Raw genomic sequence first — 23,831 nt, 5'->3', positions numbered from 1 at the left:
GCGTGTAGCGCGGGGCGGGGCGCGACTGGTGCGCCTGAGGAGCGATGGCGGCGGCCTGAGCTCACCTAGCACGGCTGCGGAGATCGGGCCTGGTCAGGGTCGGGGTTCTGTGAGTGAACGGCAAGTATGAGTCGCAGGGCCCGAGGAGGCGTGTGAGGGGCTGGGAAATAACGGCACCGGATTTGGTGACTCTGCTGGTTGAGAGGGGACAGCGTGAGGGGCCGGCATGTGGTGAGGGGCCGAGTGTGAGTGGCTAAGGTAGGGGAGCGGCGTAAGAGCCTAAGGGTGAACGGGCAAGTGAGGAGCTGGTCAAGAAGGGCTAGGGATGCTTTTCGAGGGGCCAAAGGAAAGGGACTTGTGAACATGGTTTAGCGAGGGGCTGAGGCACCTGTGGGCAGGGGTGAGGGCAACCCTGAGACCAGAGTGAGGGGGTACGGCCTTTGCGAGGAGGGGAGAGTAAGGGGCAAAGGTGAGATCTTGCAGGCTGGTGGGAAATGGGTGATGGAGTTGAAGCTAGGGCATGAGGGAAGGAATGAGGATTGTGAAGCTGGGATAAGGTTGAGGTTGGTTCTGGAGCCCACTTCGACGGACTGTCCTGCCCAGTGTCCTGCCTAGTCTCGGACCGAGTAGGACAGCTTGGGTGAAAGTGTTGTGCACTTGGCTTTAGGAGACCAGAAAAACGAAGGCGTCATGGGCAGTAATCACTATGATAACGAAAATCATTTTTGAGGCTTAGTTTTTAACCAGAGTAATCACTGAAACTGCGGTTTCTCAAGTTCCTCTTTGGGGCTCCAAACTTGGAGATGGCCTTTCTCACGGAGGGTTTTTTGGCCACGACAGCCTATGTTTGTTATCTCTCCACCTGCTTCCGGGCAACCTGACTCCCGTGCTGCTCCTCACTTTGTTTAGCTGTGGGGCTCTGATGGTTGTCATCTAAATTGGACTAACCATTTTCAGTTGCTAATTCTACTTTCATGAAAGTCACGTGGTTTATTACGTACAACACTATATTTAGGCTCAAACAGAATGGCTTTGGTCTCAGTTTCTTTCAGTTAAAAAAAAAAATCCTACCTTTTTGAGGTAAGTTTATATACAATAAACTGCTCATATTTAAAATGTGCATGAGTGTTGCCATATGTTTACATCTGTGAAGCCATCACCACTTTCAAGATACTGAACATTCTACTGCCCCCTTTGCACTCCTATCCCTTTGCACTCATTCCTCCGTCCATGACACATTTTTGTGTTCACTTTATTAGTATTTTACAGATCCCTTTCTCCCTGCCAACCCATACTACATGAACATTTTAAAAGTTCTAGACAGCTGGTCTAGTGGTGGACACTTCACTTTCCCACCACTAAATTTTCCTCTCTAGTGACTGTCGATCACAGGGCCCAGATACCTTCCTAAGCCTCAGGGATATTTAAGCCTTTCCTATCCAGACTGTTTTCTTGCGAATTAGGGGCAGTCCAAGTGCAGGTTGCCATTCTGTTCTAGAGTCTCAGCCTTGGGACCAACTGTTCTGACCAATGGCACGTTTTCATTGCTTCTCTCTGGAGGCCATACATTTTCATGCTGATGGAACCCTTGACCACCTACCTTGATGGGCAGAACCCTGTATAACTGACACGCGTCATAACAGGGTTTAGAGCAGTGATTCCTAAACACTGGGCCAAGGATAGTGCCAGTCCATGATAAAGATTTCATCTGTCCAAGGAGGAGGGCGAGAAAGAGAACATATGAAACATGAATTTTTCATAAAGATAAGTTCATTCTTAGATTACTCTTTTAGTGTTAAAGTGCTGACTGATGAAATAATGACAGTAGATGGTGGGTTTTAAAGAAATGGTCTGATTTGCCAAAATAAGTAACAAGCCTATTTTAAAAATTCTGTAGAAATTATTTTTACTGGTTCCTGAAATGGAGAAATTTAGAGTGATGATGGGTGGTGGTTGTTATTATGGTTGAGAAGGCCTAATTCTAGATAATTTCTGAAATTTGAACAGTATTCATTCAATCTCACTTTTCCATGGGTTTACATACTTTGTGAGGTAGGCACAGGCAGGAATTCTTATGTTATAGAAGATGATTCAAACTTATGAACCAGAGGTCACATAGTGGTAAAGTGGCAAAGCTGAATCCAATCTGGTTTCCTGAGAGTGGGTGACTTGGAGGAAGAAGGCTTGTAGCAGAGTGAAAGCCATGTTGACTAAAAGGCACGTTAGGTATGGGAAAAGTTGTGATGATTCAGAGGACATTATACTGGCAAAAAGCATTTTTTATGATTTGCAATTAGTGCGGTTCCAAAAGAGATTAAAGGAACTTTGAGGATGATATTGTGGCAATGACATGGGAACAGGTATACATAATACCTGGATCACATTGTGTTAGTGGTAGGATGAGTCAAGTCGTCAGAGTGTTCTTAGGGACTGTCCAGATTCTCAGGTGTTCTGGAGAAAGCACTGGGTTTGGTAAGCTATATTGAACTCTGTTGAAATAGTAGTTCAGTGAGTAAAATGAATTTTGACTTAGACATACAGCCCAGTGGTAGATCTGAGAAGAAGTAACGTAAATGAGGGTGGTGATGTAGAGGTAGAAACATGTTTGGAGTGCTGTATGTAACTGTTTATTCTGCATCTGCTATGCACCAGGCACTCTGCTCAGTGTTGGGAGAGGTGGTTCATTCATTCATGTATTAATTTATTTATTCATTCAGCTCATGCTTTTTCAGTATGTAGTCTGTCCTTGTGAGGCTTACATTTTATGAGATAGCAAAGTAAACAAGACATGGTCCTCTGAGGTCTCAAGGAATTCTCAGTCAGGTTGGGAGAGGTAGATACATGAAAAGATAATTTTAGTTTAGAGAGAGAGTGTGAAATACAAACACATATCATGGGGATATAGTCTCTCCCTGTGTCATACATGTTCTGTGGTCTACCATATATGCACAGGTATTACAGATTTATATATCCAAAACAGCACTCAGTGTCTTTGCTCTGAGAGCATGCTGTTATATCACATGCCCTGTCTCAGTTCCGGCAAGGACTTCAGTGTCCTTTTCATTCTTTCTGCTTCTTCATCCCCTGCATTTAATCACTCATTAAAATCTTAATATATTTCTCTCTAAAGTATTTTCCTCTCCATCTCCATGGCTTCTTAACTGTTAAAGTTTTAGTTTACTTCTAATCTCTTATCTGGATCCCCCCACCCCCCAATAGTCTCCTGCCTTCAGACTTGCTCTTTTCTAGTCTGTCCCTAGAATGATCTTTCTAAAAATACAAATGTAATCATGGAGCTCCTCTCTGCTTAAAAACTTTTGGCTCTTTGTGTTCTGTAGGACAACATCCAAATTCCTTAATATGGCATCATTTGGCCTCAACTCACCTCTCCAGCCTCATTGCCTGCCACTCCTTACTTTGTGTTCTAGCTTGAATAAATTGTTCACAGTTCCCTAACAAACATGTTACTTTTTTGAGCCTTGAGATCTTTGTAATAGCTGTCTCCCTTGCTAAGAATACTTCTTCTTCTCTGCCCAGTGAACTTCCCTTGTGCTTTAGGATAGTTCATTCTCTCCTCTTCTTTTTGACATCTTCTTTGTCATCATCACCCAAGAAGGGTGGAGAAAGAACTGTGTGTGACATGGAGATTCACTGCTCTAAAGGGGAATCACTGTGATAGAAGTTATGTAAAGGCTGTGCTAAAGTCAGGCGAGCTTCCCTGCAAAAGCAGAAGTTCTTGGGGGAGAGGGGAGGGAGTGAGTTGGAATCATGCATTGATAGCCCATTTGTCTTATACATGTAGGCTGAGGGATGGACAAGCAGGGAGGATATGTGTAAGCTGAGCTCTAGTTTAGTAGGCTCCTGTGATCCCCCCACTGCGCCTGCCTTTTGTACTGCTGTGAGGTTTTAATCAGATCTTTCTACTTTCAGTATTTAGGGTAATGGCTCATTCATGCTTTCTATGTGAGTAATCAGTCATCTTGCCTAGGAAGAGCCATTGTAGGAAGAGAAACCTTAGGACTTTTCTGACCTGTTCTTGAAAGGTCATTTTGGTCTCTCCCTGTCTGCTGTGGATATTGTAGGTGTATCCCTGCTCTCAGCTCCCTCCCTGTCTTGCCTCTCCCAGGGCAAAGGTTCATAAGGGAGGCTGAGCCACTTCCTGCCCTGTGCCTGCTATTCTGAGGTTGGTGGACACCCTTGCTGAATGTGCTTTATTATAAGGCTATATTTTGTGCTATAAGGTGAGTGACTGACCTTGGCTGTTTGTGGGTCTGAAAGATCAGTTCTTCCTTTCCTCTTTTCCCCTGTGGCTGAGCCTGAAGTTACATCTAGGAAGAGAGGTCTACTCTTTTTTCTAGACTTTGCAGTGAGAGGAAAGGGCGCAGTAATAAGGTGGCGATTCCATTCTCTTTGTCTTGTTATTCTCTTTGTCTTGTTTTGAACTTTGCTCAGTTAAGAGGGAATGAGAGAGTCTTAAATAGATGACAGGAACACCAAGCTATGGTCTTCTTTTGTTTTTGCCGCATGTGAAGGGGGCCCAGGTTAAGTGTTAGCTTTTGTGTTCTGAGACCCTGATTTCAGTGTGGTTCTTCTCTTTGAGGTCTTTGAGAAGAGTTGAAGATGAGGGGTTGCAGAAAGGTCCTGGAGGCTATCCTCCTTGGGTCTGTGAGAAGTGCCCTTTGTTGGTCAAGTAGGGAAGCAGAAGTGGGCACTCCAGTTGCAGTCAAGGTAGGAGTTGGTTATTAATCTTTGAAATTGAGTTCTAAGAGCTGAAGGGAGTTCAGTTTTGGACATGTTAAGTAAGATTTTATTTTGCTGAGACCGGTTGCTTTGCCCTTCCTCAGCTCACTAGATTATGAGTGTGAAGTGGTAGGGATGGATGTGTCAGAGCAGGTTAGATCTCTTCTCAGAGGTAAGGATATCTTGGTCAGATAAGATCAGAAGAAGGAAGGGAGAAAAGAAAATGTCATTTACGGAGAGACTGCTTTGTATGCCTGGCATGCTATGCAGATTATTTTATTTAATTTTTATAACAGTAACAATACTTACTTCATCTGGAATTTATAGATAAAGATACTGAGGCTCCCACGTATGAAGTGATTTATTTAAGGTCACACAGCTGGAAAATGGTGGATTGAGATTCAAACCAGAGCTCCTGTTTTACCTACTACTTTGTGATACTCTTGACCTTATGGCCTCTATTTATTTTCAGTCCTCAAATGAGATATGATTGAGAAAGGATTCTGTAACCAGTAATGCTCTTGTACCAGTTAGGGTCCTTACAGAAGGCAGATTGCACACATTTAGTTTGGGAAGAATCTAATAAAGGGATTATATTTACAAAGGCATGGGCAGAGTTTAAGGAAACAAGAGGGATGGAGTCTGCCAGGGCTTCTAGCAGTGAGAGAGCTAGTAACCAGTATTCTCTACTGTTGGCTTTGCTTTCCACAGCCCATGCTTAAGGACTTGGGCAGTCAGATAAGTACCTTTTTCAGTGTGTCCCTGCTGCTGGTAGCTACTAGGGTATAGGACTATTTGATGGTTTATAGGAAACCTTGTGTGAAAGACTGAGCATCCGTTCTGTGGCTCTACCCCCTCTCACTTATTCTCTTCTTCACCACCCCCATTCTCTTGGGCGAGTGAATGTGGGAGGATTAGGTGGTTGGTGGGTGGTGATGGATACTAGCTTCCCCATTTCAGATTTCAGATTTTTTTTCTTAAAGATTTTTTTATTATTATTTATTTATTTGACAGATCACAAGTAGGCAGAGAGAGAGAGAGGAGGAGGAGGAGGAGGAAGCAGGCTCCCCACTGAGCAGAGAACCGGATGCAGGGCTCAATCCCAAGAACTGGGATCATGACCTGAGCCGAAGGCAGAGGCTTTAACCCACTGAGCCACCCAGGTGCCCCTCAGATTTCAGATTTACCTGAACTGGCACCCATCCTTTGTTACTGTTTTCCTCCTTTCTCAGAGCAAGTGGAATACCTCAGTTTCTCAGAGTGGTCCTGTATCTGATTTGCCTGTCAGTTATCCCCATCTTTTTTGTCCACAACCTGTTACTTTCTTCATAACTTTTCCTCACTTGACAGACATACTTGTGGCTCTCCGTCCTAAAATAAAACAACACCAAAGGATAAAAACTCTTTCTATTGACTCCTCACCTCCCACCCCTCCTAGCTTCTTTAAGCTGTTGCCCTATTTTCATCCTTCCCTTTGTCACTGACTTTCCTGTATTGCATTTTACACTTCTTTGGCTCTTAGTTATTCTTTAACTACTTACTTCCCTAAGTTTATCTCAAACTTGATTGCTAAAACCAATTGATCATTTTTAACATTCATTCTACTTAGTCTGTCTATAAACTGTATATTTTGGCGATCTCCACTTTCTTGAAACTTCCTTTCCTTGATTTCTAGATTATCATTATTGCTTGTTTTTTCCTTCCATTTCTGGCTCCCTTCACAGTCCTCAAAGATACTTCCTTGCTTTCCTAATTTCTGGTTTTCCTCAGGATGTCACTCTCAGCTCCTTTCAAGATCTGCTGTTCTCTTTGGAGATTTCATCCATCTCCATAGCTTCATCTACCACCTATAAATTGTTGATTCCTGGATATATATCTCTATAGTCTTGATTTCACTCTTGAGCTCAAGTATTATGTTTCTGTTTGCTTTCTGATATCCTATAGATGTCTCAAAGATTAACATATCTCAAAGCTCAACAAAGTTTATTCATCCTCTTTTCTAAAACACCTTTGTTATGCGTTTCTCACCTATTAATGGCATTATCTTTTACTGAATCTCTTATCCATGGTAGAGTCTTCTATTATCCTCCATCCATTTGTCAGGTCTTGTTACTTCAAGTTAAGTGGATGCAGATTATCTGCATTTGCATCCCAGTCTTGCTACTTACCAGCTGGTTAACTTTGACAGTATATTTAGCCTTTGTAGGTTTTTATTTTCTCATGTGTAAAATGGAGATACTAGTACATCTAGGGTTTTTATGAGGTTTGAATGAGCTACTGCATATAGTGCTTAGAGTAGAGCCTGGCATGTAGTAAGTGCTTAATATATGTTAGCTATAATTATTTTAAATTTAGCATTCAGTTCCACAAGCATTTTTGAAAGCCAGGCACTGTGTTGGCACTATAATTGCAAAGAAGAATGAATGATATGGTCCCTTTTGAAATAGCTTGCTATTATTGGCAGAGATATTACAGGTGTAAATAATTTCATTATCACCTGGGACATGCTAAGATGAAGGTGAATTTCAGATTTATCTTTTCTAATTTTGCTCTTACCACCTTACTTTGTCTATCGTCTGCCTCTCTCTGCTCCACCTTACACTGCTATCTGACATCTCTCTCTTTTTTTTTTTTTTTTCAAATTAACATATAATGTATTATTTGCCCCAGGGATACAGATCTGTGACTCATCAGGCTTACACATTTCACAGCACTCACCATAGCACATACCCTCCCCAATGTCCATAACTCAACCATCCTATCCCAACCCCCCCAACCCCCAGCAACAACCCTCAGTTTGTTTTGTGAGTTTAAGAGTCTCTTATGGTTTGTCTCCCTCCTGATCCCATCTTGTTTCATTTTTTCCTTCCCAACCCCTCCAAATTCCTCATATCAGAGACATCATATGATAATTTATCTGACATCTTTTTTAAAAGCAAATTTGATCTTGTCATTTTCTTGTCTAAAAACCTCCTTTGTTTCCAGGGTGTCAATAGACAAAACCTAAACTTTAGTTAGCATGATACTCAATGATAATGATACTCTTCACCCATATTTACCCTCCAACTCAATAATGTTTCTTTCTTCTCTAAGTAGTCTGTGATTAGGCCACCCCAAACTTGGAACTGATTTTCAAATTTGTCATGTTTTTTCACAGTGCCATATTTTTGTACATACTGTTTTTAATGCGAAGGCCTTTCCCTCTACTCTCTTTTGTGGCTAGTATCTCATTGCTAAAGACTTAAGTCAGACATCACCTCTTTTCTGGAATCCTGTTATAATCTCTCAGGCAGAATTAGTTGCTTTCTTTCCTTTCTCTGTAACTCTTTTGTAAGTACCTCTGTTTATAATATTCATTGGAGTTTTTATTTATGCTCCCCACCCAAATGTTTTTTTCTGTCTTCATATTTCCATTGATTACTTAGCAGAGTACTTTATCAGTATGGATGTACTTGAGTTAATCAGTGAGTGAGCCCAGCCTGATATTCAGTATTGGCCATGCCCTTTATCATAAGACTGTCTATTCTGTTCTGTGGGTTTCCTTAAGCCTAGTTGCTACCTACCTTTAGTTGTGAGTTGGTAATGGTGAGAGAGAGTATCTGGGTGGAAGGGAAAGATGTTAATGTAACTTGAGGGCAAAGCGTGGGGCTGGTGCCAGGTCTCTGGGTTCCTTTAGCCTTTGTTGAACTTAAAGAGGAAGGACAACTGAACCACACCTTTCCTCTGAAATTTTTTTTACTTGTCAGAGATAATACTGCTGAGGGGTAAGGGGTATGATAGAGAAGGAGCTGTGAGCTATGGTCTAGAACAACAGCTGTTTTAGTGCTTTTCCCCTTTCTTTACTGAGGGTGTCATGTCATGTCCCCAGGAGTAAGTGTTGTAAAAATCTGGCAGGATGGGGGTATATGTATATGGGAATGTGTCTCTGTGTTCTTTGCTGGAATGAAAATTGTTCTGCTCTTTTGGTTTGCTCTGAATTTCCACCTCTTATGTGTATATTCAGATAGTTAAGGGTCTGTTGGATTATTTTCTATTGGGTGGGCTTCTAGGGAGGGCCAGTGATTGGTAGAAAAAAAATTTCTTCCTCAGTAGTCCCAGGTGTCTGGAGTCCGATCGAGACCTGGTTTCTTTTCTTTCCTTCTTTTTCTAAGATTTTATTTTTTTAAAGTGATCTCTACACCCAGTGTGAACCTCCCAATGTGGATCTCCCAGTGTGGACAGAAGAGTTCCATGCTCTACTGACTGAGCCAGTCAGGCACCCCAAGACTGGGTTTCTTTTCTTTCTTTCTTTAAAGATTTTATTTATTTATTTGAGCGAGAGAGAGCACACTGAGAGAAAGGTGCAGAGGGAGAGGAAGAGGAGTAAGAGAGGGAGAAGTAGACTCCCCGATGATTAGGGAACCCAATGTGGGGCTCAGTCTTAGGACCCCAATCATGACCAGAGCCAAAGGCAGATGCTTCACTGACTGAGCCACCCAGGCACCTCAAGACTGATCGTTCATTTGTTTGTTTGTTCATTCATTCATTTGTTCATTCATTCACTTAAGCATTCATACATTCAGCAGATATTTACTGAATTCCTAGGTAATGCTCTGGTACTAGGGATATAGCAGTAAATAAAATAGATAAACCTAGCCCTCAGTGAGGTTGCATTCTGGTGGGAAAGCTAGACAAATAAATAAGCAAATAAATAGCTTTAGGTGCTAAAACCTGTTAAGAAGAAGGTAAGAATAGGAAGCTAGAGAGTGAAGGTGGGAAGATGTGCTTTTAAGATATAATTAAGTAAGGTTTCTTTGAGGAGATGGCATTCAAAAAGAATGGAGTGATGGGAAGAAAGTGAAGATCAGGGGAAGAATACTCCAGGCAGAGGGAATAGAGATTATTCAGGAAGACCTGTACGAGTAAATCAAATGATTTGGATTATTGCTAGTGTGATGGGAAATCTTTGAAAGGTATTCAGCAGAGGAGAGACTCTGTGACTCAGCTCAGTCAGTTAAGGATTGACTCTTGATCTCCCCTCAGGTCTTGATCTCAGGATTGTGAGTTCAAGCCCCACATTGGGCTCCACACTGGGCATGGAGCCTACTAACTAACTAAAATAAAATAAAATAAAATAAAATGAAATACCTGTCAGGGGAGGAGGGCTGGAGGCAAGACTGGAAGCATGGAGACCAGATTGGAAATTATTACAATAGTAGACATGTTTGAGGGTAGAGGTGATAAGGTGTGCTGATGAATTGGATATTGGAATTAATGAAAATAAATAAGGATGATGCCCAAGTTTTTGGTCTGAGCATGTAGGTGAATGTTGTTATCATTTCTTGAGATGGAGAAGGCTGGAGGAGGAACAGATTTGATGGTAGAAATGAGTTCTCTTTTAAACACATTACATTTAAGAAGCTATGGTGAGTGTGTGTGCATGGAATTTTCAGTGGATTGGTGGCTCTGGGTTCTTTTGGGGAATGGGGAGAGGCAAACTCCAGTTGATCTCTTCCTTCTCTATCTTTGAATTAGATTTACCAGTCGGGACTAGGCATTGATCTCTGAACTCACTACTCCAGCCTGGTGTATCTTTGGCTCCATGGCCAGCTACTGGCTCCTGCAGACCGGATGAAGCAGACTAGAGACACAAGTGGAGAAAACCTCCAACTGGCAGATTCTTGGAGAGTGGCCTTCTGGCCACTGGCCCTGCCCAGCCTGCCTCATGGAGAGGATGAACTGGCTGAGCAGACTGGCCTCCCGGGGCCCTGGGCACCGTGTACCTCAGGGGGCCAGTATGCAGACTCCTGTCGTGGCTGATCCTGAGACCTGCCTCATGGTCTTCAAGAATCACTGGTCCCAGGTAGGAGATTCTATGCCAAGTGGCCTGATTTACTGGCTGCCTGAGTTCTTCCACCCTACTGTGTACTCTCACCATCATTAGTCATTATTTCATCTAAGATTCCTGCAGTCTTCTTTCCTGTTTCTTCAGGTGGTGCGTATCCTGGAGCGGCAAGGCCCTCGGGCAGCTCCTGGGGGTGCGGATGATCTCAGTGCTGTGCGCAACCACACTTACCAGATGTTGACACTGCTGGTAGAAGATCGTGCCGTCCCCTCAGCCCCTACGGCCCCTGGGCCCTTGCTAGAGTTTGCTCTGCGTGAGGACCTGCTAACCCGTGTGTTGGCGTGGCAGCTTCAGTGGGATGAGCTTGGGGATGGGGTTGAGGAACGGCGAGCTGAACAACTGAAGCTGTTTGAGATGCTAGTGAGTGAAGCTCGCCAGCCACTGTTGCGACATGGTCCAGTTCGTGAGGCTCTGCTGACCTTGCTGGATGCCTGTGGCCGTCCTGTGCCCAGTAGCCCAGCACTGGATGAAGGCCTGGTGCTACTTCTCAGCCAGCTGTGTGTGTGTCTGGCCCGGGAGCCTTCATTGCTCGAGTTCTTCCTACAGCCACCTCCTGAGCCTGGAGCTGCCCCCCGTCTTCTCCTCTTTTCTCGCCTCGTTCCTTTCGTCCATCGAGAGGGCACACTGGGCCAACAGGCTCGTGATGCCCTACTCCTGCTGATGGCTCTGTCGGCTGGGAGTCCCACTGTGGGCCGCTACATTGCAGATCACTCTTATTTTTGCCCGGTCAGCACCTCCTGGAATGGGGGGTGGGGTATGGTTTGTAGACGTTGGATAGCATCATGCTATCCAGAAGATGTGGAGGGGCTATGTATGGGGTCCTTCTCCTTTAGGTAGTAGCCCCTAGGTTTGAAAGAAGTACCTGGAGTTGGGGTGGGAATGAAACATGGGCTTAGGTGGATAGCACCAGTACTAAGGCTCTTCATGGGCCAGTGTTCCCAGTTGATGTCCTGGCACTTTTGGTAACTAAATATCTGATTTGGGAATAGCTCTTTCCCCTGTTCCTGTCAAAACTCTGGGTTACTTACTCCCCTGCTGAGCTTGTTTGAGCAATATTGTCTGAACTTTTGGTAACCTGTCCTTGGGGATGGCCCCCAGGTGCTGGCCACAGGGCTGAGTGCCCTGTACTCCTCACTGCCCCGAAAGATTGAGGTTCCGGGGGATGATTGGCACTGCCTACGACGGGAAGACTGGCTGGGCGTGCCAGCCCTTGCGCTGTTCATGAGTTCCCTAGAATTCTGCAATGCAGTCATTCAGGTGGGACTGGGGTTCCCAGGAGGTCTGGTCTTTGGTCATTCTGGGGAAATAAGGGGGAAGCGGGCATATTCCCTAGAATTCTGCTATTCTGCCATCTTGGGGGTGGTATGCCTATTTGTACCATTCTATTCCCTTCCATACAGTGGCCACCTCACATTCCTCCTCCCTCTCTCTCTTACACCCCTACAGGTGGCTCACCCTTTGGTGCAGAAGCAGTTAGTTGATTATATCCATAATGGGTTTCTGGTGCCTGTCATGGGCCCTGCCTTGCACAAGGTGAGAGTTATGGGTGGCAAAGCAAATCAGGGTATTAGGCTGAGGGGTGGTGACCTAAATGCCAGAACTAATAGGGGAGGCAGTGGGCAGGGTACTCCTCTCTTTTTCCATGTTTGTTCCTGCTTCCTCCGTAGAACTCAGGGAAAGCACTAAATTTCCAAATTTTCCCTTCCCTTTGTCCAGACCTCTGTGGAGGAGATGATTGCCAGTACCGCATATCTGGAACTTTTCCTGCGGAGTATCTCAGAGCCTGCTTTGCTCCGTACCTTCCTGCGGTTCCTGCTGTTACACCGGCATGACACCCACACCATCCTTGACACCCTCGTTGCCCGTATTGGCAGCAACTCCCGGGTATGGCCCCTACCTCTGTCCTGGCTTACCTGGGTGAGCCATCTTCTCTCTCTGACCTTTGTTCTGGGAGGGTGTGCCTGCCCTTTTTTGGCCTTTGTCTCCAGCATTGACTTCAAAGTTAGGTGGCATTTACTTTACAGTATTAAACTTTTTACCATATTGGGTGTAGATTTTAATCTGCTGCCTTGCTTTTGTGATACATGAATCTAGAACACGGTTACTTTTTCTGGATAACTAGCTGCTCATCATGACTAGATGTTTTGCCATTGTGCTATACTTGTAGCTTTGGCGTGAGGTTCTCTTTAGCTGTGTGTTGTTCTGTGGCCTGCTGTGGGTAACTTGAGATCACTTCTTCATGTTTTGTATCTGCTTTGATAGGTGATCCTGCTGCTGCTGGTATACTTAGCTTTTCTCCCCTTTGGATTTGCTGCATTTGAACTGTTATAAGTCAGAGCACCCATTCTGGTCCACCTACTGACTTAAACATTCCTTTTTCCTGAACATTTATACTGAATGTTCGCTACATGCCTTGCTGTTTTCTCGTACTAAGGATAAATGATAAACAGGATAGACATGGTTGCTGACTTCATGGAGCTTCCTTTATAGGCCCACAAACCCATTAATAGAATAATTGAAAATTGTGGTCATTGTTATGAAAAAAAACTAAGCAGCGTGCTTAGGAAATAAGCACGAGCTGGGTGCTTATTAGGGTGTTCAGAAACCTTGCTGAGGAGGTGACATTGAGCTGAGACCTAAATGTCATAAGGGAGTTTGCCTATTGAAGAACAAGTGGAAGAAGAGTCTGGGCGGAGGGAGCAACATGCAAAGGATATGAGATGGGGGTGAGCTGAATGTATTTGAGGAAGTGAAAGACCAGTATGAATGGAGGTGATCAAGAGGGAGAAGGAAATGAGATGAAAGTTGAGAGGTAGGTAAGATTCAGATCATGCATGGCCTTGTAGACCATAGTAAGAAGTTTGGATTTTAACCAATATATGAAATAGGAGTAAGTAGTTTCTATGTAATAAAGACCCAAAGTCTTTCTAGGGGAAGAAAGCTGTTTGTTTAGTCATGGATTTTATGGCATTTATTTGGCTACGCAACCATTTTTGTTTCCTTCTTATTATAAATCACTGAAGTTCCCTACGTCCATATGTTTGAAAAAGAAGTTCTTGGATTACTAAAGGTTATGGAAAACTGTTCAAGATAATTGAGATACCTTGAGATATCTGTAGTCAGCCTTGTGGTAGGTGAGGTTTCGGAAGAGCTATGAATAACTGAAGGGTATAGAATAACTAAGGGTGTCTGAAGGGTATCTGAATAATTAAGGGTATGGATAAGATATTTCACACTGACTCAGATGAGACCAGTGTTTCTGAACCGGGTGAACACTTCAGAATTTGAAAATGGCAACAACAATAACATATTCTAGGCTCTGCCTTAGCTCTCTTGAATTATAATACACAGAGCATATGAATCAAGTAATTATGATACATGCATGGATTAAGTAAAAGGTAAAAATCAATAAAGGATAGGAGTCAAAACTTTAATTTTATAAAGATACCAAAAAAGGTTTATTTTTTGTTATGCTAAAGTTAAACCATGGTCTTAATCTTTAATCTAATGGGATGTCCTGTTCGTGTTTTGGGACCATTAATTTTCTTCTTGAGGTTGATTTTTTTTTTCCCCCTGTGCTAGGCTCTGTCTTCCTTTCATCTTAGTATTATCCTTACTTCTTTGATTCTCTCTCATTTTCTTTCGTCTCTAGCATTTGTTTCTATTAGTCTTGCGTTTGGTCCTCTGGTCTCAAGGGCCTTCAGGTTCTTGGGCTATTTCTTCCTGGCTCCTGCTTCTTGGAGGAACCAAATGCTTCTGATTTCAGTTTGCCTGTGTTAACTGTGTAATTGCTTTCCTTTCTGTTGCTTGGCCTTTTAAGGCATGAATCAGTTGCCCTGACTTTGAACTTCTTTAAGCTTGTCTTTTGTGGCTTAAAGTTAATCATGCTAGCTTATCAGTCTGTGTACCTGGCTATCTGTTTTAGTTTCCTATTACTGTCATAACAAATTACCACAAACGTAGTGGCTTAAAACAACATGAATTTATTATCTTGTAGTTCTGTACATCATACTATGACACGGATCTCATCAGGCTAATCAAAATGTTTGTTGGGCTTGTGTTCCTTTCTGGAGGCTCTAGGCATAGATCTGTTTACTTGCTGTTTACTTGTTAGTAAAATTTGTTTCCTTGGAGTTTTAGGACTGAGATTCCTGTTTTCTTGTCAGCTGTCAGCAGAGGACCATTCCCAGATTCTGAGGCCAACCAAATTCCTTGTTTCATGGCCCCCTTCTATCCTCAAAGCCATCAGTGGTGAATCAGGTTTCTCTCGTGCTTCAGATTTCTTTCCCTTCTTCTTTCTGACCCAGCTGGAAAAGGTTCTCTGTTTTTAAGGACTCATGTGATTTGATTGGGCCCACTTGGATAAACCAGGCTACTGTTCCCATCTCAGATTCCTTAACCATAATCATATCTACAAAGTACCTTTTGTCATGTAAGGTAAAAATACGGATTCTGGAGATTAGGACCTAGGCATCTTCCGTTTTTCTACCTACCACGAGTGTGAATGTTTCCTTTGCTAGTTAAAATGGTCAGGGTAAATCTGAACGTTTTTGCTGTCCAAAATGGGAACTGCTCTCTCATCTCTTTCCTGCTGCAGTTGACTTTTAATGCTCCCACAGTCATTTAGTAACCGATGAGCTCCTAGACTGTGCAGCGGTGTCCTGGCCCAAGACCCAGTAGTTGGTCTTCAGGGAGCTCCAGGTATACTTGCCATGAGGGAAGTAGAGAGAAAGTGCTGTGGGGATTTGGAGGAGGATTTCGAGGGAGTGCTTACACACATCTATACTCTTCCCCTCTCTTCACCTAGCCAGAGAACCACCTTCTTATTTTTTAAAACAAATGGTTCCCTCTATTCTGGACCCACCTATTTTTTCCTTTTCCTGTCAGCTGTGCTTGAGTTTCTCTTCTACCTTCTGAGAGATACACCAGTATTGGAGAGGTGACTCAGATTCCTTGTTCACAGCCCCACCTACTTCGCAGCTGGGATTCTTCCAGGTTCCCTCTGGCTTCTGCTTGGCCTCGGCTGTGGTCTCTACTGACAGGCATTTACTCAGTTATCATATTGCTGTTGGTTCCTGGTAGTCATTCACTCAGTCCCAGTATTTCTTGGGGTCTCTCTTCATAGGTACTCATTCCACAGCCAGAGAATCTGCTGACATGTATGTGGTCTGTAGAAATACAGAATCTGACATACGTTTCATTACTATCTGTGAACAGTGAAGTCTTGCCTATAAAGATCATATGAGCATTTATTTAATAATTGAATGATTATTATATGCCAGGCCCTGTGCACATTGTTACTCTAGGAGTGGTTGGTTGGGCCTGGGGCTTGGGGGGATTCCCATTTGGTAAACATCTTGGAGGGTAGAGAGCTCTTATGGTGACTCCCTCCCTCCTCCCCCACTCCCCAGCTCTGCATGGTCTCTCTGAGTCTCTTCAGGACCCTACTGAACCTCAGTTGTGAGGATGTCCTGCTGCAGCTGGTTCTCAGGTACCTGTGGGGACAGGGCTGAGGGATGGCTGATCCTGAACCCTCCAGGCCTTGTGCACTGCTGGGCAATGGGTTGTATTGGGGTTGCTCATGTGTTTCCTGGCTTAGTCGTATAGTTTCATTGGCCTGATGTTCTCCCAGGTCCTGTCCTTTCTGATCTATCCTGTGTCCTTTTTCTGCTCTCTTTCCCAGGTATCTTGTCCCATGTAACCATGTGATGCTGAGCCAGAAGCCAGCTGTACGTGATGTGGACCTATATGGACGAGCGGCAGACAAGTTTCTCTCCCTAATCCCCCGCTGTTGTCGGCATCATGCCCCTAGCCCACCCCGTCCAGAGCATGCCTCATGGGCACGAGGTGGGCCTAGCAGAGAGGCAGGGAGAAGGGAGGACACCACGGGTATGGCCTGGGTTCTGGAAAGCCTAGCAAGAAGGTGGGGCTAGGGTGTGCGGAGAAGGGTGGCCATGAGTGGCATTCCATCTTTGCGGTGGTCGATGATGAGGGGTCTTGCAGGGTGGATTCTTAACTCCACCAAAGAAATGTAGCTTCTGAGCAAAGTTGCTCTTCTTCATCCCAATCCTGTATTGTTTCTATTTTCCATTGTTTCTTTGGTGTTATGGGTGGTGAGAGAAGGTGGTGGATGCTGAAAAGCTTAATTAGGAGGGTGGAGAATCAGCTGTCTGAATAAATCACATGTCTTTGTTGCTTGTCTTCTCTATCAGTCTCCATAGATGTCTTATCCTTCCTCTTAGCCCCCTGTCTCTTTGATCCCTCCTATGTTTTTTCCCTCTGTAGGCCCTGGAAGCCCGAGTGTTGACTCCTCTTCTGTGGTGACAGTGCCCCGGCCCTCCACACCATCTCGTCTGGCCCTGTTCCTGCGACAGCAGAGTCTGGGTGGCTCGGAATCCCCAGTTCCAGCCCCTCGCTCACCAGGGCTTGCTGCATCCCCAGCCTCCAGCCCTGGCCGAAGGCCCAGCCCTGTGGAGGAGCCTGGTGAGCTGGAAGACAATTACCTGGAGTATCTGCGTGAGGCACGCCGTGGTGTGGACCGGTGTGTCCGAGCCTGCCGTACCTGGTCTGCCCCATATGATGGCGAGCGGCCCCCTCCTGAGCCTAGTCCTGTTGGCTCCCGGACTAAGAAACGCAGCCTACTGCCTGAGGAGGACAGGGACACTGTGGGGGAAGGGGAGGAAGAAGAGCTGGGGAGTGGGGGGCTTGCTGGGGGTTTAGGGGAGGGCCCTGGCCTCCTGCCTGCTCCCCAGCTCAATGGGGTGCCAGGACCATGGCCTGAGGGGGCCAAGAAGGTTCGTCGGGTACCTGAGGAGGGAGCTGGGGAACTGCCAGAGGGCACCTCCGAGGGCATGGTAGGACTAGAGGGCTTTGGGCAGGAGCTCCGGGAACTGGAAGTGGCATTGAGCAATGGGGGGACTGGCTCAGAACCCCTGCTAGAGCCTCCACTACCTCTTGAGGAGGAGGAGGCCTATGAGAGCTTCACCTGTCCCCCTGAGCCCCCTGGCCCCTTCCTCAGCAGCCCTTTGCGGACTCTCAACCAGCTGCCAAGCCAGCCCTTCACTGGTAAGCTACTTAGCCTAGGCCTTCTCCTTTTTGTACACTTTGCATGTACTTGACATGTTTGTGCTAATATCTGAGATTTCTTGGCCATGTCATTTCTGTGTACTTGCCCAGCTCCTCATCCATTTTGCTTGGGTCCCTTCCAGACACATATCATATTGTACTTAATGTCTCTGTGTCTGTCTATACATCTTCCATGCTTGTGCTGATTTGAGTATTGATTTATGTCTGAGCCTTGTATGTCTGTCCTATGTGCATGTTCCTCCTTTTCCCTAGTCTGGCCTTTTCCTGGGATTGTGATCAGGGTGTTCTGTGTTTGGTGTTTCCTGGTGAATCACAGCAATATATCTGAACAATATATATGGAGGGCATACCTGCTATCCTCTATGTGAGGCACCTGTAAGCCATGCTGTTCCCACCTGTATATTTGTCTGGGTGTTGGGTCTCCTGTCAACTTTTCTGTAGCCCAGGATCAGCCCTTCTTGTGTTCTTCCCTTACTCTACCATGGCCTTCTTTCTTCTCCCAGTCTCCTCAGAGAAGGACTCAATTTCAGGATTTTCTTGTTCTCTCTCCTTGGGCCTTGTTGGTTGCTATGACTACCCAGTAAGACTTTCTTTAAGTCTTACGGTTAGTAGTAAGGACTAAAACAGATAGCGTGAAATATGTCTTGGAGGACAAATGACAAAAGTGTGGCCCTGAGTGCTCCAGTTGAGTTCTTTGGTCTTTCCAAAGACCCTGGAGCTAGACCTGACCTGACCAGTTAAGTCCTCTTTGGTTTTTGTTTGAGAGCCAGCTCTGCCAATCCTGGTTCTTTTTTTTTTTTTTTTTTTAATTTTTTATTTTTTATAAACATATATTTTTATCCCCAGGAATACAGGTCCGTGAATTGCCAGGTCCACACACCCCACAGCACTCACCAAAGCCAATCCTGGTTCTTATCCTTACTTCCCTTCCTCTAAGGAGCAAAAAACCACCTCTGAGAAGCAGCGTAGTGCTTTGGACTGGACACACCTTGAAATAGTGTCTGTTCATGTCACTGATGAATTTAAACCACTTACTGTGATGCTGCTGCATTGGGAGAACTCAGCACATTGTAGCTTTTTACTAGGATCATCATCTCTTGGGTGCATGGCAGATAAAAGTTGACCAAGGTATCTGCCCATCTTTTGGGTGTTCGCAGTCAGGTTATCGTGCCTTGATCAGTCCATGTCCTTACTGGCCTGGGATATGCTGCTTGCACAGCACCAAGGCTTCTGCTCTACAGTCCTGATCGCTCCCACTTGCAGACTATAGAAAATGGCTTTCCATTTGTTTAGGCTTTGCTCCTTCTTGCTCAATACCACTAGAAGGTGGTATGCAGGTTTTACCACATTCTTGAAGCATTAATTGAAGCTGTATCCCTTTTCTTCTCTGTAAACTCATCTGAGATTTTTGAATTTTCTCTTGCAAGAGAGTCTCAGGAAATAAGAGAAACAGTAGGACAAAGTTATGTGGTATCTTAGGGACCCTGTTAAACTAGGGTTTATGGAGCTAAGGCTACTCATGTGCATCTGGAGTGAAGAATGTTTTTCAGAATTCACTGCCTCTTTGCTTTCGTTGTTCTCCTTAGTTCATAGTGCAGTTCTTAGGTATAATCCCTTTCCCTCACAGACCCCTGGTCAGATAGACTGTGGTGGTTCTAGAGGCCTCATGCTTGGTGATCTGGCTCAGTTGAGACCAGTTATCCTGGTAGATTGTTTTCATCCTTTCTGTTATCCTCTCATCCAGCAAAGAGTCTGCCCTCAATCAATTTTCTCTGGCTCTGAACTAATCTCTTTTTTCTGTAAATTCTCTTCTTGGTTCTTGGTTCCTGAACAGAACTGATTTCTTCTTTGGCTTCCAGAGATTTCTCTCCTATCTTGAAGTTGGCCTGTGTAGGCACCTTTGTCTTTGCTACAGTTCATTCTTGGTTTCTTCTGACCCAGGTGTAGTGTTATCCTCTGTTTTGTGTGTAACCTGATTCTTCTTTTGGTCCCAATCATCTTCTTGCTTCTTGTTCTTTTGTGTCTCCTGGATGAAGCTTTTTAAAAAACCAAGAGATGTTATGTAGCTTATAGTTATTACTGAATACTTATAATTTGTTTGATCTTTGACTGACTGCTTTCTAATAGTATCTTTTTGATCCTTTTAATAATCCTATGAGGTGGGTATATTTTATTTTGCCAAGTAGATAACTATGCTTAGAGAATTTTGGTTGATCCAATACTTAACTAGTAAAAGATAAAGCTGGAATTTAAAACCAGGTCAGTCTGACTCCAGAACCTATGATCTGGCTCTTCATCTTAAGTGTGTGTAAAGCTGGCATCTGGACTCCTGTGGGTCCATCTGGTGTCTGCCATTTCATCTCTTCCAGAGTAGGTGATCACAGGATGCTTACACATACACCCGGAGACTGACATACAAATAATTTTCACCTAGTGGCATGGTGGGGGGTGTGTCTCTTGGTTTTGGGAGGAATGAGTGTGATGTGCATTGTGTTCAGGCCTTGTATCCTTGTACCCACCCCTCCCAGGCCCCTTCATGGCTGTGCTCTTTGCCAAACTCGAGAACATGCTGCAGAACTCCGTCTATGTCAACTTCCTGCTGACGGGGCTGGTGGCCCAGCTGGCCTGTCACCCCCAGCCCCTGCTCCGCTCTTTCCTGCTCAACACCAACATGGTCTTCCAGCCCAGTGTCAAGTCCCTGCTGCAGGTGTGCGATGCATGCATGCATGGGTGCGTCCAGGCTCCGTGGTGGGCCAGGCCCGCAGCTGGAGTGGCCCTGGGGGGGCTGGGAACAGGCCCAGTGGGACTAGGAAGGACTCTCAGTCTAGAGCCACACAGAAATGTCATGAAGTTGTGCTTCATAGGTGCTGGGTTCTGTGAAGAATAAAATTGAGAGCTTTGCGGCCTCCCAGGAGGACTTCCCAGCACTGCTATCCAAAGCCAAGAAGTACCTCATTGCCCGTGGCAAGTTGGACTGGGCTGAAGGCCCTGCAGCAGGACCTGCCCCCCGCCGCTCTGATCCCTTAGGTGAGGACTACCCCACCACTCCACCCCTTTCCCTGTCTTCCCTAGATAGCTAATTAGTCCAGGTTAATTGAGCTCTTATTAAGGGTGGAGTCTTGTGCCATGAAGTTGCAGAAAATTGAGTCTTGATGTTTGTTGTCTGGCTCTAGTCAGAGGATAAAATACAGTTACGTCCACTCAGAGCCAAATCAGCAGCACCAGCAAAAACTAGGAGTTGAGGATAGGCAAGGGGACAGAGTAGTCTCTAGGTTGAGGTATTGGGAAAGGACATGGTATTTGACATAGTCCTTGAGAGATATTTGATGTGGTCCTTGTGTAGGCCAAGGAGTGGGATGGCTTTAATTCTTTTGTCTAGGGGACCACACGAACTATTAAGTTGGAGCAGGGGATTTAGAAGGTGGTGAAATTGTTTGTTAATAAGGCTGGAAAGATTTGGCCAGAGCCGTAGGTGGTCAGATGAGAAGTTGGGCTGGGTAGAAGTTGTGATCTTTCAGGCATTGAGAACCCATTGGGTGTACTTAGATATGAGAGCGGAGAGATAAGCATGTTAGTTCATGTGCTAGGTGAATTGGAGCCAGGAGCAAATGGAGTATAGCTATGCCCAGCAAGGCTTGAATTAGAATAGTGGAAAACGAAAGGAGGAATTGGATAAGGTAGAAATGGGAAGGAAGTATTGGCAGACTTTGGTGAATGGTTGTGGGGTGCAGGGAAGAAGGTAGAGTTAAATATGACCATGCAGCTTTAAATTAGAGCTTCCATTAGTAAGGGTCTGTGTACTTGCTCTGTGCGTTGGCCATTGTCTTTGGTACAGGAGACTCAGGGAGTTATAAGATGAGACCACTACTTTCTAAGAGCTGACAGTCAGTCTGGAGAGTGAATAGAGAAGTGTCATTACTGAAAAAGCAAAGTCCCAAAGGTGGTGAATGTAGTGCACCAGGTCAGAATTAACTTTGGATGGGAAAAGGTTCCCTGCCCTCCGAAGGCAAATGATATGTATCTTAGAGTTATGATAGGAGGAAGTGATCGTATCCATGGAGTTGTGAGGTGTAGAGGGGAAGGTCAGGAATTGAAGTCCTTTATTTGCTAATCAAAGTAGGAGACAAAATAATGTGCTAAAAGCAAGAGAGCAGGGTGAGATGGAAGATCTTGAGAGATAGGAGTTGGGAATACAGTACCATAATGGTTATTTTACAGTTGATGTTCCTTAGCATGATTTCCTCATGGTACAGCACTGTGACTGTGTCTTATTTCCATAGTTGTGGTCCTGTGTTCACTGTGGAGGTAAATAAGGGATTAAGCACTTGAGCTCATAGATTTCTCTATGAGATGGAAGACATGAACACAAGTATTATTACAATACAGTGTGATAAAGGTGGTGAAATGGGAAGTCAGTGGGGGGCAAATCAGAGGTGGTTTCTCAGGGGGTGGGGATAATGAGATTAGGCCAAGGGGCTAATGAAAACAGTGGGGAGAGTAAAATTAAGGCATAGAGGGCTACAGAAGCATGAAAAGAGGGTTGAAATTTTTAGGAAGAATAGATAGTTGTGGATACAAAAGCAGGAGAGGGTGTAAAAAGTTTGGAGAAAGGGTTGGAAGGGGCATGTGAGCCTGGTTGTGAAGGGTTCTGAATGCTATATTTAGTAAATCTGTGTAGCATATTTCTGTAGCCAGTGTTTGAAATAGAGAATGAGAACCATAACATGATATAGACTCTAGATCCCTAGAGTCTAGGCCCTAAATATTGTGCAAAGATCCAGAACCAGTAATCGAGGAAGAAAATTAGAAGAGAGAGGGCACTATTTTAAATGGTTCATTTGAGTCTAAGCTGAGGTAAATTTGTCTGGCCATGTGAAGTTGTCTAAGCTGATGTGAGGTAAAAGGATGGCTTTGGTGGATATAAGAGAGGGACTGGTGGTAGGTGGAGTGGTGGCACGGGAGAACAGATTTTGGAAGGGTAGTAGGGTATGGGACATGTGGTAAAGCCCATGAATAATTGTTGCATATATGGCCCTGTGGGTGTGGAAGGAGCAGGGGATGTGGGTCATGTGTTATAGACAGGCAGAGGGAAGGTGGAAGTGGTTGGCTCCAGTGTAGGAGCATAATGTAAGGGTATGTTAAGGACTGCGGAAACAGCTTAGTGGTAGTAGAATAACAGTTGGAAAGGGAGGAGTAAGAGAGTCCCTCAGGGTGAGAGGGCATGGAGAAGGTCTTGGATGAGAATGAAGTAGCTGAAGTGTTGACTAACTGAGAAGACTGAGGGTGATGGTTGACTGGGTGGGGAGGCTGGATAGAGGGAAGAAGGCTGGGCAGGCAGCATTTTGGTTTTAGAGTCATAGTTGAGATGTTCGTGAACCCAGGGAGGGGGGCATCTCTCTCAGACTGAGAGAGTGTGCCTGACCCCAGTACCTTCACAATCCCCAATACCCATTTATTCCCAGTGAAGAGCCGGAGGCCGTCCTTGGGGGAGTTGCTCCTGCGGCATGCACACAGTCCAACCAGGGCCCGGCAGGCGGCACAGTTGGTTCTTCAGCCTGGGAGAGACGGCGCAGGACTTGGCCTAGGTGGGGGCTCCCCTGGGGCTTCAACTCCGGTTCTGCCCCCTCGGGGTGGGGCCCCTGAGCGCCAAGGTGAGGCTCTGCGAGTCAAGAATGCGGTCTACTGTGCAGTCATTTTCCCTGAGTTTCTCAAGGAATTGGCTGCCATCTCCCAAGCCCATGCTGTCACCTCGCCTTTCTTGTTGGATACTTCAGAGGAGGGATCTGGCCCTCCTGTCTCAGGCTTCGGGCCCCTCAATCCTTAACTTTCTTCCATGGACAATCAGGGCCTCACATGGCCTGGGCTGGGGCCGGGTTATAGGCTCCTTTTTATGTTTGGAGGCAGTGGCAAGAGGACTTTTTAATTTATTTCCAATGAATGTTTTATGGAGAACTTGTTGCAATATGTATAAAAGGGAAATCTCTATTCTGTGCTCATTCTTCTTTCCCACCCTTTTTTCTGGGCTGTGGCCCCAGGAAGGTTATACATAAATGGGGAGGTCAGGGGTACTTTGTCTCTTGTGAGGACATTGGTGCCAAGGTTTCAGGGTGCTTCCTATGCT

At 45.1% G+C, this 23,831-nt stretch overlaps 1 protein-coding gene across 33 annotated transcripts; it reads left to right on the top strand.

Moving 5' to 3' along the window:
• On the top strand, positions 1-23,695 carry FHIP1B (FHF complex subunit HOOK interacting protein 1B). Of its 33 annotated transcripts, none has more exons than XR_014316475.1 (12): positions 1-120; positions 10,255-10,582; positions 10,712-11,350; positions 11,723-11,881; positions 12,071-12,157; positions 12,341-12,508; positions 16,036-16,115; positions 16,308-16,471; positions 16,910-17,689; positions 20,239-20,440; positions 20,575-20,737; positions 23,173-23,695. XR_014316475.1 is itself a non-coding variant. In XM_082749875.1 (12 exons), the coding sequence occupies exons 2-12, from the start codon at positions 10,445-10,447 to the stop codon at positions 23,532-23,534; spliced, it is 2,337 nt and encodes a 778-aa protein (XP_082606001.1). In that variant the 5' UTR covers positions 1-120; positions 10,255-10,444; the 3' UTR covers positions 23,535-23,695. The 33 variants fall into 33 exon arrangements, 22 of the variants coding, with proteins under 22 accessions (XP_082606001.1, XP_082605992.1, XP_082605998.1 ...); XR_014316476.1 differs by having other exon boundaries at positions 16,308-16,513; XR_014316477.1 differs by having other exon boundaries at positions 12,341-12,541; positions 16,308-16,513.
• The last annotated feature ends 136 nt before the right edge of the window (positions 23,696-23,831 follow it).

Source organism: Mustela nivalis (genome assembly GCF_964662115.1).
Source record: "Mustela nivalis genome assembly, chromosome: 9".
NCBI classification, from domain to species: domain Eukaryota; kingdom Metazoa; phylum Chordata; class Mammalia; order Carnivora; family Mustelidae; genus Mustela; species Mustela nivalis.
Note: the sequence above shows the minus strand (reverse complement) of the source record. Positions and strands in the feature narration are given on the sequence as shown.

What these genes read in the sequence shown, in the direction of transcription:
- FHIP1B (XM_082749860.1), top strand. Translation starts at nt 10,445, where the DNA reads ATGGAGAGGATGAACTGGCTGAGCAGACTGGCCTCCCGGGGCCCTGGG. An exon ending in ATCACTCTTATTTTTGCCCG is followed by an intron (nt 11,351 to 11,722) that starts GTCAGCACCTCC and finishes GATGGCCCCCAG; the next exon opens with GTGCTGGCCACAGGGCTGAG. An exon ending in CTGCTGCAGCTGGTTCTCAG is followed by an intron (nt 16,116 to 16,307) that starts GTACCTGTGGGG and finishes TCTCTTTCCCAG; the next exon opens with GTATCTTGTCCCATGTAACC.